Source organism: Zeus faber (assembly GCF_960531495.2).
Source record: "Zeus faber genome assembly, chromosome: 16".
NCBI lineage: Eukaryota > Metazoa > Chordata > Actinopteri > Zeiformes > Zeidae > Zeus > Zeus faber.
Window position 1 is genome coordinate 14,214,287 of NC_137202.1, and position 13,809 is coordinate 14,228,095.

The following is a 13,809-nucleotide window of genomic DNA, read 5'->3' on the forward strand; positions in this document are numbered from 1 at the left end:
CAAATGTGAGGTGAGAAATAAGCAATCCAGTTGCTGAATCGTCACTCATAGCTCTTAGATCTACAAGGACTCATTTAAAAGTTTATTCTGACCTTTGTTGCCGTTCTCCCAGCTTGTAGGGGACACATCGCCAGGATGCAGGGATTTTTTGTTTCCTGTCAACATTGGAAAATAAAATAAATACATCTACAATAAAAACACACGTTTTAATGGCTTTGTTTGGAGAAACGCACAGCGGATCGTGTGCCGCAGACTATCTACCGCATCCTTTTTTTTTTTTTTTTCTTTTTTTTTTTTTACAAAGAACCACGGCATAATTATTTTTTATAAATACTTAAACTTACCCTTGTCTGCAATTTCTTCATTGACAGTTGGTATTAATTCCTCATTCTTTTAAAAGATTTGATGAGTTACTCCGATGGAGGGTGGTTCTAATTCTATTGAAGCCCAACGTGACGTAATAATAATATCGGCTTTAATTTATATAGCGCCTTTCAAGGGACCCAAGGTCGCTTTACACACATACACTTAGACACATGGTGAGGCAATACGAGTCTTGTGACCCTGATTTGAGAAGGTGAGGGTTTGGCTGCAATTGTGAACAGGTTGTTTCTGGACATCTTTTCTGAACAGCTCGCAAAAACTGTCTGGGTTATCTTTCACAGTTTGTGTGTTAGTAGGTCCATCAGAGACCCAACTGTATGTGCACGAGCACTGAAAAAGTGAGTTTTTCATAATAAGTCCCCTTTTATCTCTATTGTCTATTGACCCTAACTGTCTTTTTTTTTTTCCATATCTTTTGCTGCTGCAAATTTTTTGAACAAGCCATGGTAGCCTCGCAAGAACATCTCCGCTCCTTGGCCCTTTGACCCTGGTAGGAGCTTTGGGTCGCCTGAAGCCCTACTGAATTGGCCGAGGAGACGGATAGACTTAGGGCCGCTCTCTGGCTGACACGTGCCATTAATTTCTTACAGAATCTGCGTTCTGTAAACTTGCAACATCCTATCATTGTCCTGTGTGGTGAGGCAGTAGTTGTGTTGCAGTGTTGGAGACACTGAGACGTGGGTTGCATGCGTGCATTTCCTAGTTTTTTGTGCTTTTTTATTTGACATAGCAATAAGCAGGTCACGTGAAGTTTGCCCTGATTTGTATTTTCCCATTTTGATGAAAGGGTGCTGGTAGTAACAATGCCATACTGAGGAGTGGTGACTCAAGTGGGACGTCACACGGTGCTGTTATGGTACCACAGACTTTTGGCGTCGTACAGCTCCTACACAGTGCTTGTTAAATGGAAAATCTCCATTTGGTCCGTGGTCCAGTCTGGGGTCGCAGTGGAACTTGGGCCAAAAAGGTCAGACCACACAGATCCTCCCTTGACCAACAATGCCAGCTCTGTTTTTGGGAGCCCCCCCTGGTCGTTGTCAGGGGAGTTGCGATGTCTTCACTGTATTTGTGTCACTTGTACTTTTGTACGTATCTAACTTAAATCCACCACGGCTGATACAATTCTTGTGACTCCTCGTCTTAAATTAAGGCGTGAGGTGTCATGGCTTTGGTTGCGTCGATTAGTTCACCGATTAAAAAAACAAAACACCTAACTGCCCTTAAAAATGTCCCTAAATGTCCCTAGTGCACATTGAACATGGCTATCCCATGCATTAGACAGGGAGTATTTGCCCATCTGTGTCCTGGAGAAAGGGACACAAATCCTCTTTGTTACTCAAAGCATTTCTAAAGTGTGGAGGCATACTTGCCATCATTATAGTTAAAACCCTTTAAATATGGAATGAAAAACAAAAAACTGAATGTCACTGATTCTGATTGTATATGGTGTTGAAATGACCTGGGTGATATTTGTACCTACTCTACTCTCTCCTCAGTCATAAAAAAACAGGTTGAATTGGAAAGTGGGAAGCGGATTTCGCCTCATTTGTCCTCCACCCAACCCTCCCAGTAACTCTTTGGCAATCAGACATAACTCACAAAGAGAGATTCATTTTCCCAGTTTTTTTTTTTGTTTTTAAACAGCTCTCTACCTTACCTTGCCTTTGGATTTTTGGATGTACATATTTGTGAAAAGACTCACAAGCTCAAAAAAAAAAAAAAGAATTAGCCTGAAGCTGAAGGAGTTTTTGTCGTGCACACAGGATTTTGTTCAGTTTAAAGATGGAGGTGATATATATTTCCCTTTTTTTTTTTTTTCCTTTCAGCAACGCATGGTCTGATTTTAAACTTTAAAACCGGTTGTATTTCATTAGCGGAGATGCTTTGTGGTTATGTTTTCATCCGCCGTTTAGCTTAGTTGAAGTCACACTTATTCTACTGTATACACTGACAGTTTTGCAAAGAATTCATAATACGGGATAAGCCAAACGAGTACCTCAATTATCTCAAGATTTGTTCCATTCAGGAAGTGGGACCAAACAAAGATATTTAAAAGTGCTCACCAAGACTGGTGTTGGTGTAAGAATGGATATATTGTGATGTCTTTTGAAAGGCAAAGGCTCAGTATTTATCAAATATCCAGATTTTGAGTAGATTTAGTCTAATTGCGTTGCCAATGTATTGTGTTGTTGTTGTAAAATCACATCATCGGTGTAATTGAGAGTTACCGAAAGGGCTGATAGCAGAAAAAAAATCCTATCTTCCTATACCGCACAAAATGTTATCGCAAATCACGTTAGCAAAAATAGTCACATTTGATTTCTTTATGTGTAATCACTTTTTTTCCATGAATGAAACAATATTATGTTTCTCTTTTAGAAAAGCTGATGGGAAGTTGTTGAGAAAACAATCCAATTTAAAAGATCAAAAACTAACGCTTGGCATGAATCGGAAATGCCTCGCGATGTGATAACCAGGCCTGAAGCTCCCTGGTAACAGCTCTTCTATGTCTTTTATTTTTAATTTTTATTTTTTATATGATTATTTTTAGGGACTAAGGCCGCTATGTCGCTGCCGGAATATCTCACACTTGTATTTAATTTCGATGAGCACTTCTACAAAGTAAACCATCGTGCACGCATTTGCATTTCAATAACATAAAGCCATCACAACTTTGGATGTTTCAGTCTTGATATGAGCGTCCTTTTTTAAAAAAATATATACACAAAAGGGTTTGTCCATCATATACAGTATGCACAGTAGTGTTTGACCTTTCCGAGTCACATTAATGTTCGGGACTCCACCCAGTGTCACTTGACCCAGCGCCACGGGCCTCAATAGCGTCACTTCAACGGACCCGCCGTGGCGGGTGGAGGTGAACGCAGGTCCCTTCTTGTGTCGTGTGGGTTTGTTTCCAAATGTTTTGGTTTTTTTCCCCTCTTTGTGGTTTATGTAAAAAATGGCTACTCTGCAGATCAATAAACTGCTCCTCTTTCAAGTTATTGCTCCTCAGTGTCCCTTTCACTTTCATACACACAAACAGAACAAAACATGTTTGTAGGTCACATTGTGCTGGGTTGTGTATATTGTGAGCTTTGTTTTTCAGTTTAACTTGGAATATATACTAATATACTGTAATATATTGTGCAATACATGATAATATCCATAGATATACTATACAGTTTACTTTCAAGCTAAAATCATTGATTGGATTTAAATGCATAGTGCGGTATAATACTGTTGACATTCCTCAAGAATATCTCAAGGTCTCAAAAAATAAAACATTTTTGGGTGGAGACTGCGAAACGCGCACAATATAGTGGTGCGTTCCACGAACCTCGGAAATGTTCCCCTCTTCGGTACTAAGTATGTTCTAAAACGTGATCTTGCCTCTGTTCGGGGAAAACCTGGACACTGGCAGTGGATACGGGTCTGTTTATCTTGGGAATTGGGAAAAGATACAAACCAGAAAACACGTTTTCAATGACGAAAACGCCCTTCCTCCCATTGCACTTTTTTTTTTTTCCCCGAGTAGGTTTATTTTTTCCGAGTTCCGACTTCAATGGAATGCAGCATTTCTACACCAGCAAGGGACACCGTCTACATCACCCCCACCTGCTGGACAACATCGGGTATTGCAAGGCTTTGAGGAGAGACTAAATCTGATGAACCGACATTTTTGATATTTTATTCAATGAAAACAACAACAATGAGCTCATCGCGGTCATGTTTGTTCAAAAAATATTAAGGGGAAAAACTGTGTTCAATGCATACAGCTCCAAAAACAAAACGAAGGCCTGGGGTAAAATAAGAAACGTTACATTACCCCGGTCTTCTAATTTGTTTTTTTACAAAATTTCACCCGAGTCCCGTGATGAGAATAACAAACAACTTGAACATTTACAAATGTCAACTTCTCGGAAACTCTTGAAACGCAAATCCCGATTGACCTTTCCACGCTGATCTCGATTGGGCGGCGGCCGTCATTCGCTTGTGACGTAACGAGGCTTTCGCCCGAGGTCACGTGTCGTCTTGTCCCCCCCCCCCCCCCCCCCCTCCCTCGTGTTCCCGCGATACCTCCGTTGTTGTCCTTCGTGTCCTCTCGCGATACGTCAGCTTCGAACGGTCGCGACACTTCGGCGAGCAGCCCGCTTGAACGTCCAGCCGCCGGTCGTCGTAACGCGCGGTTTAACGGGAAACGAGTCGCCCGGTCCGTTGATTCGTTTAGGGATCGGGTCGTGTAGCGCGGGTCGTGTGGTCTCGGACGCCCCCCCCCCCCCAAACACGCCGTTTGGAACAGCGACCGTCAGCGCCGGCGTCGCCCGGGAAGCAAGCAGCGCATCCCCGCGGAACCGAGCCGCCGAGGGCTCTCTCTCTCTCTCTCTCGGTTCGACGGTCCCACCCCTCCCCGTCCTTCCGCCGTCGCCGCGAAATGGCCGGGATCGGGCAGCTGAGGGAGCTGGTCCACGAGCGTCTGGCGGCGGTGGCCGACGAGATCTTCGGCTTCGTGGAGAAAGCCGTGGCGGGATACCGGGAGGAAGCGGTGCGGTCCAAGCGGGAGGTCCTCCAGCTGGAGCGGGAGATCAAGCTGCTCAACTCCCTGAAGCGCAGCGCAGGTTCGGCCCAATCTCTGAACCCGTAACCCAGCCCACACCCAGAAGGTGGCGGGGACGCACTTTGTGAAAAGCACCGTGTGTGTGTGTGTGTGTGTGCGTATTTACATTATGTGTATGTCTATTGTTGTAATACCAAATGAATATCACGAGATTAAAAAAAAAATTACAATAAGATTGTATGATTATTTTATACAGTGGGGCAAAAAAGTATTTAGTTCTCCCACTTAAAAAGATGAGAGGCCTGTTATTTTCAGCATAGGTACACCTCAACTATGAGAGACAAAATGAGAAAAATCACATTGTCTGATTTTTAAAGAATTTATTTGCAAATTATGGGGGAAAATAAGTATTTGGTCCATAATAAAAGTTCATCTCAATACTTTGTTTGCAATGACAGAGGTCAAACGTTTTCTGCAAGTCTTCACGAGGTTTTCACACACTGTTGCTGGTATTTTGGCCCATTCCTCCGTGCAGATCTCCTCTAGAGCGGTGATGTTTTGGGGCTGTCGCTGGGCAACGCAGGCTTTCAACTCCCTCCAAAGATTTTCTGTGGGGGTTGAGATCTGGAGGCTGGCTAGGCCACTCCAGGACCTTGAAATGCTTCTTACGAAACCACTCCTTCGTTGCCCGGGCGGTGTGTTTGGGATCATTGTCATGCTGAAAGACCCAGCCACGTTTCATCTTCAATGCCCTTGCTGATGGAAGGAGGTTTTCACTGAAAAGCTCACGCTACATGGCCCCATTCATTCTTTCCTTTACACGGATCAGTCGTCCTGGTCCCTTTGCAGAAAAACAGCCCCAAAGCATGATGTTACCACCCCCATGCTTCACAGTTGGTATGGTGTTCTTTGGATGCAACTCAGCTTTCTTTCTCCTCCAAACACGGCAAGTTGAGTTTTTACCAAAAAGTTATATTTTGGTTTCATATGACATTCTCCCAATCCTCTTCTGGATCATCCAAATGCTCTCTAGCAAACTTCAGACGGGCCTGGACATGTACTGGCTTAAGCAGGGGGACACGTCTGGCACTGCAGGATTTGAGTCCCTGGCGGCGTAGTGTGTTACTGATGGTAGCCTTTGTTACTTTGGTCCCAGCTCTCTGCAGGTCATTCACTAGGTCCCCCCGTGTGGTTCTGGGATGTTTGCTCACCGTTCTTGTGATCATTTTGACCCCACGGGGGGGAGATCTTGCGTGGAGCCCCAGATCGAGGGAGATTATCAGTGGTCTTATATGTCTTCCATTTTCTAATCATTGCTCCCACAGTTGATTTCTTCCCAACAAGCTGCTGACCTATTGCAGATTCAGTCTTCCCAGCCTGGTGCAGGTCTACAATTTTGTTTCTGGTGTCCTTTGACAGCTCTTTGGTCTTGGCCATAGTGGAGTTTGGAGTGTGACTGTTTGAGGTTGTGGACAGGTGTCTTTTATACTGATAACGAGTTCAAACAGGTGCCATTAATACAGGTAAGGAGTGGAGGACAGAGGGGCCTCTTAAAGACAAAGTTACAGGTCGGTGAAAGCCAGAAATCTTGCTTGTTTGTAGGTGACCAAATACTGCTTTTCCCGAGGAATTTACCAATGAATTCATTAAAAATCCTACAATGGGATTTCCTGGATTCTTTCCCCCCATTCTGTCTCTCATAGTCGAAGTGTACCTATGATGAAAATGACAGGCCTCTCTCATCTTTTTAAGTGGGAGAACTTGCACAATTGGTGGCTGACTAAATACTTTTTTGCCCCACTGTATTAGTGGTAGATTTACTATTATTTTGACAATTCTATATTATTATTATTATTATTATTATTATTATTAATAATTATAAATTCTTATGATCAGACTTATATAATCTATCGATCCATCGAGTCCATCTGCCTCCCTGTGCGTTACTATAGCAACCAAGCTCGAAAGGCCAACTGCCAGTTTCATTGAACTGCACCTGTGGCACTAGCTTGGCTTCACCTCCCCCTGTCTGGCCCAGGTCACCCAGACCAAGCCAGAGGAGGAGCTGTCTTTGTGCAGTCTTATTGCAGAAGCAGAAGTCTGTAATTAAAGATACTCGAGTACTTACTCAGCTATGTTTATTTGCCTCGTCACAGATCTGGGTTGTGAGGTCATAGCAGCAATGCAATTATTACGATTTCGTCACAGTATTGTAAGAGTCTTCCGTCTCCCGCAGACAGTCCGCAGCCAGTCCTCCACGACCAGCCCCCGTTTCAGAGCCAGAGTGAATTCATGGTGGAGCAGATCCCCGTCCCGGAGGAGCAGGCGGAGGACCACATGCCCGTGCAGATCAAAGGGGAGCAGGCGGGCTTCCTCGCCCACCCGGAGTGCGAATCCAGCGCTTCCTTCCATGCGACGCTCTCTCTGGATCAGCCGTTGCCGTCCTACGACCCTGCGGCTGAAGCCGCGCGCGGCGCCGCGGACCGCGAGTGGATCGAGATCGACAGCTCGGGCGCGTCGACCACCAGGAAAAGTCACGGCGGCGGTGCCGCCGCCTTCGTGGACCTGCTACTGGGCGAGGAGGACGACAGGGCCTGCCGCTTCTGCGGGAAGCACTTCAGCCGGGACTGCGACCTGATGAGGCACGTCGCCAAGAAGCACGCCAGCGACAAGGCCTTCAAGTGCCCACAGTGCGACAAGCAGTTCAGCCGCAGGGACCACATGGCCGTGCATCTCAGGGTCCACACGGGCGAGAAGCCGCACCGCTGCCAGTTCTGCTTCAAGTCCTTCTCTCAGAGCTCCCAGCTGGGTGTGCACCTAAGAACGCACACGGGCGAGAAACCCTACTACTGCGGGAACTGTCACAAGAGGGTGGCCTACAGCCAGCACATCAGGATCTGCGGCAGGTTCAAAACCAAAAAAGGCAAAAGGGTGATTCCCTGCGAGCTGTGCGGCAAAAAGTTTGACACGCCCTCAAACCTGAACGTTCACATGATGATACACCAGGCCAGGGTATCGTAATAGTTTAATTTGGCAACGTCCTTGTCTGCAAAACATTTGATAAGTGTTTTGAGCGTATGGAAGATGACACAAAAGAAGATCCAGTTCGACCAGGGGTGGGGGTTAAAAATCTGTACGGTATTGTATCGCAATATTTGTCCACACGATATTGTATAGATAGTCTGATGCCAAGAATGTATATTTTTTAAATTTACGTTTAAGGCTTTGAGCTATAGGCCATGTATAGTCATATTTGGTGTATTGGTGCAAAACAAAGAATCGTGATAATATCATATTGCGAGATCCCTGGCGATTCCCACTCCCAAGTTGAGCCCGAATGTTGTTTTCGCGTAGGGCTTAGTTTGTACAGACCTCCAATCTGCCATGTCCAACTCAAACACATTAGATTGAAGTATGGATAGAACCTATCCTAAATGAACGGACATGTGTAGATTAATTAATTGTATTTTGAAGCTCAGAGAAGCTATCACAATTGGTCAGATTCCATCCGTTTCTGCTCTGTCAAATTTGATAATTAAAAAGAATAATAATAATTAATAAAGAAAAAAAAAATCTAATTTTAACCTTTTCCACAGTGTAATTTTTTTTCACTTTGTAAAATGCACATTATTGTCCTGACGATTGTGTAAGTTATGGTGACCTCTTTGCTGGGATTTGTTTTTCCGAGCAGTTATTAGAATGGATCTTCTGAAGAAAGATCGACTTACTGTTGTTATTGTGTTCAGATTTGGTTCACATTAGATTTACACTATACTGGCAATAATAATAATAAATATAATAAAGTGTGTGTGACTAGCACAGAAAATGTGTGGGGATGCCTTTACTAAACTGACGACTTAGCATTGTTCATATACAGTGCATTGTTTCACTCCACACAGTAGTGAGTTCTCATGTGTTTACTAGCTGTGTTATTTATGCCGACAAATGAAAATGACTTTATTGCAATAGGGTTTTCCAAACCTCCTGGATTGGCAGAGGGAGAAAGAAAGAAAAAAAAAAAAAAAAAAAACAATTCCAGGCTGAAATTATGATCAACAAATATATTGTTTTGCTCGGTTGTAGGTTGACATAGGATGTTAGGCATTTGGTAAAATGTGATGGTTAAGGGGGCGAGCGAGAGATAGGTGGTTTGACGCCTCGTTGACTGCATCGACGTACAGTCATAACGGGCATCATATTGGGCACAATTTAAGTTATTTTATTTGTTTTTCTGTCCATACAAGTTTTTCCTCAAATAAATCTGAACAAAAATACTGACCCCCCCACCCCCCCCTTTTATTTCCTTTCTTTTATTCTTCTTTGCTTGTATATGGTGTATTTTTATGTGGAGCATTTGGGATCGCCCCTGTGCATTAAAACGTGCTGTACATATAAACCTGCCTTGCCAGTAGGGGGCGACGTTGCCCCTCCAGCGCTGCATCTGGGAGGCTGACGCTTCCCATTCGGTTGGTTCCATCCAGACCGCAGTACCGGCGCGGTGTCTGTTGTCGCGTGTGGCCGGAGGATGCAGAAGAAGACCGGGGCCAAGGAGGGCAGGGTGCTGAAGTCCGCTGGTAAGTAAAATCAAACGAAACGCATTCGGGTTCGGCCTGCCCACGTCGGTGCTTTGCTGCTGCATGAGCAACACTGCGGGCTGTGACGTCACCTCCATCCCCATGTGGGAATAAACGGATTCCTCTGCCTTTGTACCGTCGATATGACGCCACGCGTGGTGCATGAGCAGTCGTAATATATTGTGCAAAAATGTCTGCCGCTTTAGCTGGACATTTGATTGCTCCTGGTGCTGTTCAGTCTGATTTAGTCTGTCAGCCCTCTCTCCAGGTCATGCAAGATGCTGCTGGATCATGTTCCCTGGATCACTTTACAGACAGGGGGACAGTTGTTTTTTCCATTACACGCTCAGCAGCAGTGAACAGGGCACTAGTGTTTTAATACCAGGGTCCTTAAAAACTCTTGAAACGTCTGTCAGTTTATTCATTTATTTTTTACAAATATAATTCCTTAAAAGTCATTATTAAAACATATCTTGAAGTTTTTAGGCCTTAGATAGGTAGATAGATAGATAGATAGAAAACATGGCAATATGCATTTAATCTAAAACAATAACAATATACCTCTGTATCAACGATTCACATTCTAAAAAAAAAAAAAAAGTAGAAAATTGTGAACATTTGAATACATTCATATGTATTGACACTTCAGTTTCAAAATCAGCATTTTCACCTGATTCATCTTGTTTTGAAACTCAAAATGAGCCACGTTCTCCTGTTAACATTTGTGATGTTATAAGCCCCGAGCCTACTGCTCAACCGTTATCTATTCTAGATGAAGCCAACTCGCATCCTACTTCACTTCATACTCACCTCCAGAGAGAAATCCAAGGACATCTTACCTTTTTGAAGTTCTGTGGGGAAAAGTAAAGTAATGAGGTACTGTCGTTTATTACAGTACATCATCACTTCCCTCACTCTGACCTAAAGGAGAGTGTTATAAACCATAGAATCATTGAATGAGTCTATGATTCCATTCTACCTGATACTTTACCCTGTACCAGGTAGTACTATAGTACTTGGCTGTAATACATAATGGAATAAGAGAGATAATATCCAAGAAAAAGTGTTTTATCCACTTAGATATTTATCTTATAAAGACTCCCTGAATATACTTCGGCTTCCTCATCGACTGCCAGTTCTGCCTCATAATTCGCCGTCTCCCTCTCCCTGCAAAGCAGGAAATGAAGGACCATGCAAGAGACCATCCTTTAGATATTTATGAAAAAAGTAGAAGAACACTAAATCTGCTTGGGAAAAAAAAAGTATCGGGCGTGTTGAGATGCTGTGTGTTTTCCCTCCAGATATATGAGGCTGCCGGGCCCCGCTAGGAGAAGCCATGGAGTCCGGTGTATGCATGGATGGCGACGGGGACGGGTTTGGCGACTTTGGGGGTTTCTCCTCCTTCCCCGCCCCCTCGTCCGGCGTCAAACCGCCTCGCTCTCCCTCTCACTCCACCGACCAAGCGGCCGGCTCTAGGTTTAATCAGAGAGTGGAACGATCCCAGCCCACATCCGCGGCCAAGCCGGAGTTCAGCCAGTGCCAGTTTGGTGTCAAAGCGAAGCACCGTGAAGTCAAACCTCCCTCCCACTTTACCAACGGGTTCCCCGAGAGCGACCGCTCGCCGGAGCGCCCTGGAACTCGAACCGCCTCCGTCGTCGGGGACGCCCGCTCTTGCAGTGAGGAAACGGGGTTTGCGGACTTCAACGCGTTCACCGAGCAGGGGGTGCAACCCTGGTGCTGTGGCTTCCACCCCGGGCCCTGGGATGGCAGCGCAGACGGGACGAGAACCGCCGGCGCCTACGACGAGCAGCGCCGCTCGGGGCAGGAGGAGATCCCGGACTCTGAACCCGGCTCTCGCACGGCTAGCGCAAAAAAAGACATCCGTACCGAGGTCGAACACTGTGAGCGACGTGGCGCAATGCCCTTCCGGCCTTCTCAGGACAGCCAGCCTCAGGTCCCTACTGCTGGCGGGGCGCTGGAGCCCAAGGAGCCCCATCCCACGGGTGATGGGCAGGGGGGCAGTCAGAGGAAAAGGAGGCCTAGTCTCCACCTTCACGCCAACACCACGCAAAGCCCGGAGTTGGAGGGAGAGGGAGGACGTGGAGAGACGGGCGCTTCTTCTTCGCCTCCCTCCGTCTCGACCAGCCCAGGTGAGTCCGCGAGTGAGGACTTTGCCTCATTCTGTGACGTTGTATCGCCTCAGGGTCATCTTGAGGATATTGAGGCGAGCATCCCATCCCTCGTTGAAGACGAGGTTAAGATGGACGGAGCAGACCATGTTGATGATGATGATGATGATGAAGGAGACTCCCCATCAAGGTCTAAGGCAGGGACGAGCCCTCATCACTTGAACCACTCAGATTCTGTGCTTCAGGAAACCGAGGCCGAATCCGTCAAACGGGAAACTGGGACAGATTTGCGCGCGAGAGTGCAGGGCCGCGAGGACTCCGGCTCCGAACTTCCCAGGGAACAGGACCGTGTGCAAACAGGTTCTTCAGGTGCAGGGGACCAGGGTCTTGGAGGCCTTCCGCCAAGTGACAGCTTTGCTGACTTCTGCTCGGCGCCCACGGAGGGAGACTGGGGCGAGGTACTTTACCAGGAGGCCCCAACAGGAGGGAAAACCTGGACGCAATCGAAAGAAGATGAGGGTGACGCACGGACTGGAAGGAACGCAGAGGATGAGAGGGAGAGGTGGGGTGGAGATTGGAGCTGCAGCAGGAAGAACTCACAGGTGGGGAGTCCCTTTGCGATGTCGTCAATAATGTCGAATGTAGACAAAAGCAAATGACAGTACGTATAGTATAGCAAAGTCTGTTAAATGTATCACGTCCATTCCAAAATATGCCACCGTGTTCCTTTCCCTCTCTGGCCAGACCTCGCTGTCCAATCGTGTCCAGGGGGTTTTTCAGGCCTGTTTCCCCGAGGTGGAGGTCCCAGCGGGGGAGGACGGGGAAGAGGATGTGGAGGAAGTGCCCAGCCTCAGAGTCCTGCTTCAGGCCCAGGACCTTCACCCAGAGCACTGGGGGGACGGGCCATGTCCCAGAAAGCATGGGTGAGGACTAGGGGTGGGCTTCCCCTCCTGGGAGTTTGTACCCTGGGGATCTCCGTTTGCCGATTGAAACCTGCCTTATCCACAGTTTGAATGGTCATTTTCTTTTTTTCCCTCCTCCTCCTCATTTCCAGGGTGCTGTGGGCTGCGTGGATACAGCCCCATTACGCTGTAGGTCTCAACTTCCAGTGGGAGGGTTCCCACATCCACAGGATTCTGCTCAGGTGCCTTGGCGTCGACACTAGCAACATTGTGAGTTTGGTGAAACCCCACACAAAAATTGAATCCAACCTCATTGATTCACACCAAAGTATTCCATCTATTTTGAAAGGTAGGTTTAAGTTTTGCCTTCCGCTCAACAATAACGCCATAGCGCCGCCGAAAAAATGCAGAATACATGCCCCGTAACCTCCGCTGTGAAACCATGCCGTTTCAGACCGTGGGCGACAGATGCTTCAACTCAGTTTCACTATAGTGGATGAACTTGAGACGAATGCCCAAAAACGTGAATTGAACACGCAGATTAAACACGCTCCTCCCTGCAGGAGGCTCGCTCGTCCAGCCAGCCGAGGAGCAGCAGCAGCAGCAGCAGCAGCAGCAGCAGCAGCAGCCGTGGCCTTAGCGTCTCTCAGGACGGTACGTCCTCCTCGCGCCGCTCCCCGGCGCTCCGGGGACGGAAGTAGACTTTTCCCCTTCCTCTCCCTCTCCTCTGCAAAGACTGTTTGCTGCCATTTCCTTCTTTGGATTTCCTCTCTGCTGACCGTTCTCATCTTTCTTTGTCCTTTCATTTGTGGGTTTTTTTTTTTGGGGCCACTTTAATCTGAGGTTTAATGGAGCAGCGTTGATCAGTAACAGCTGGAAAACGGATACCCCCCCACAACGGTATTGCAACAAATCTCATGTACAAAGCATTTTCACACAGCTTATTGTCACCGGAACACTGACAAAACTCTTAGAAGCTTTTACTATTTATAGTGTTGTATTATGACCCTACATCAGAGCAAGCTCTTAGCGGGTTAGCTGAAGTGCAACAGGCAGGGCCGGCCCGTGCTTTTATGTGGCCCTAAGTGGCGGAATCGGGGGGTTTAAACTGACATGCGCGGCACGGATTGCACGGTGCGTTCGTTTTTTTCTTTCAATTAGGAAACTGAGGAACATAAATGCAGAATCTATCCTGCGGTGGTGGTAATAAACAACCGCATAGCGTGCTTATGCCACGGGCCGGCCCTGGCAACCGGGCGCCAAAC

General features: G+C 46.6%; 1 protein-coding gene across 1 annotated transcript; it reads left to right on the forward strand.

Annotated features, from left to right (window-relative positions):
* The first annotated feature begins 4,666 nt into the window (after nt 1-4,666).
* Nucleotides 4,667-8,626, forward strand: LOC307242595 (uncharacterized protein). The gene is made up of 2 exons (XM_080017105.1): nt 4,667-5,000; nt 7,176-8,626. The coding sequence occupies exons 1-2, from the start codon at nt 4,817-4,819 to the stop codon at nt 7,958-7,960; spliced, it is 969 nt and encodes a 322-aa protein (XP_079873231.1). The 5' UTR covers nt 4,667-4,816; the 3' UTR covers nt 7,961-8,626.
* The last annotated feature ends 5,183 nt before the right edge of the window (nt 8,627-13,809 follow it).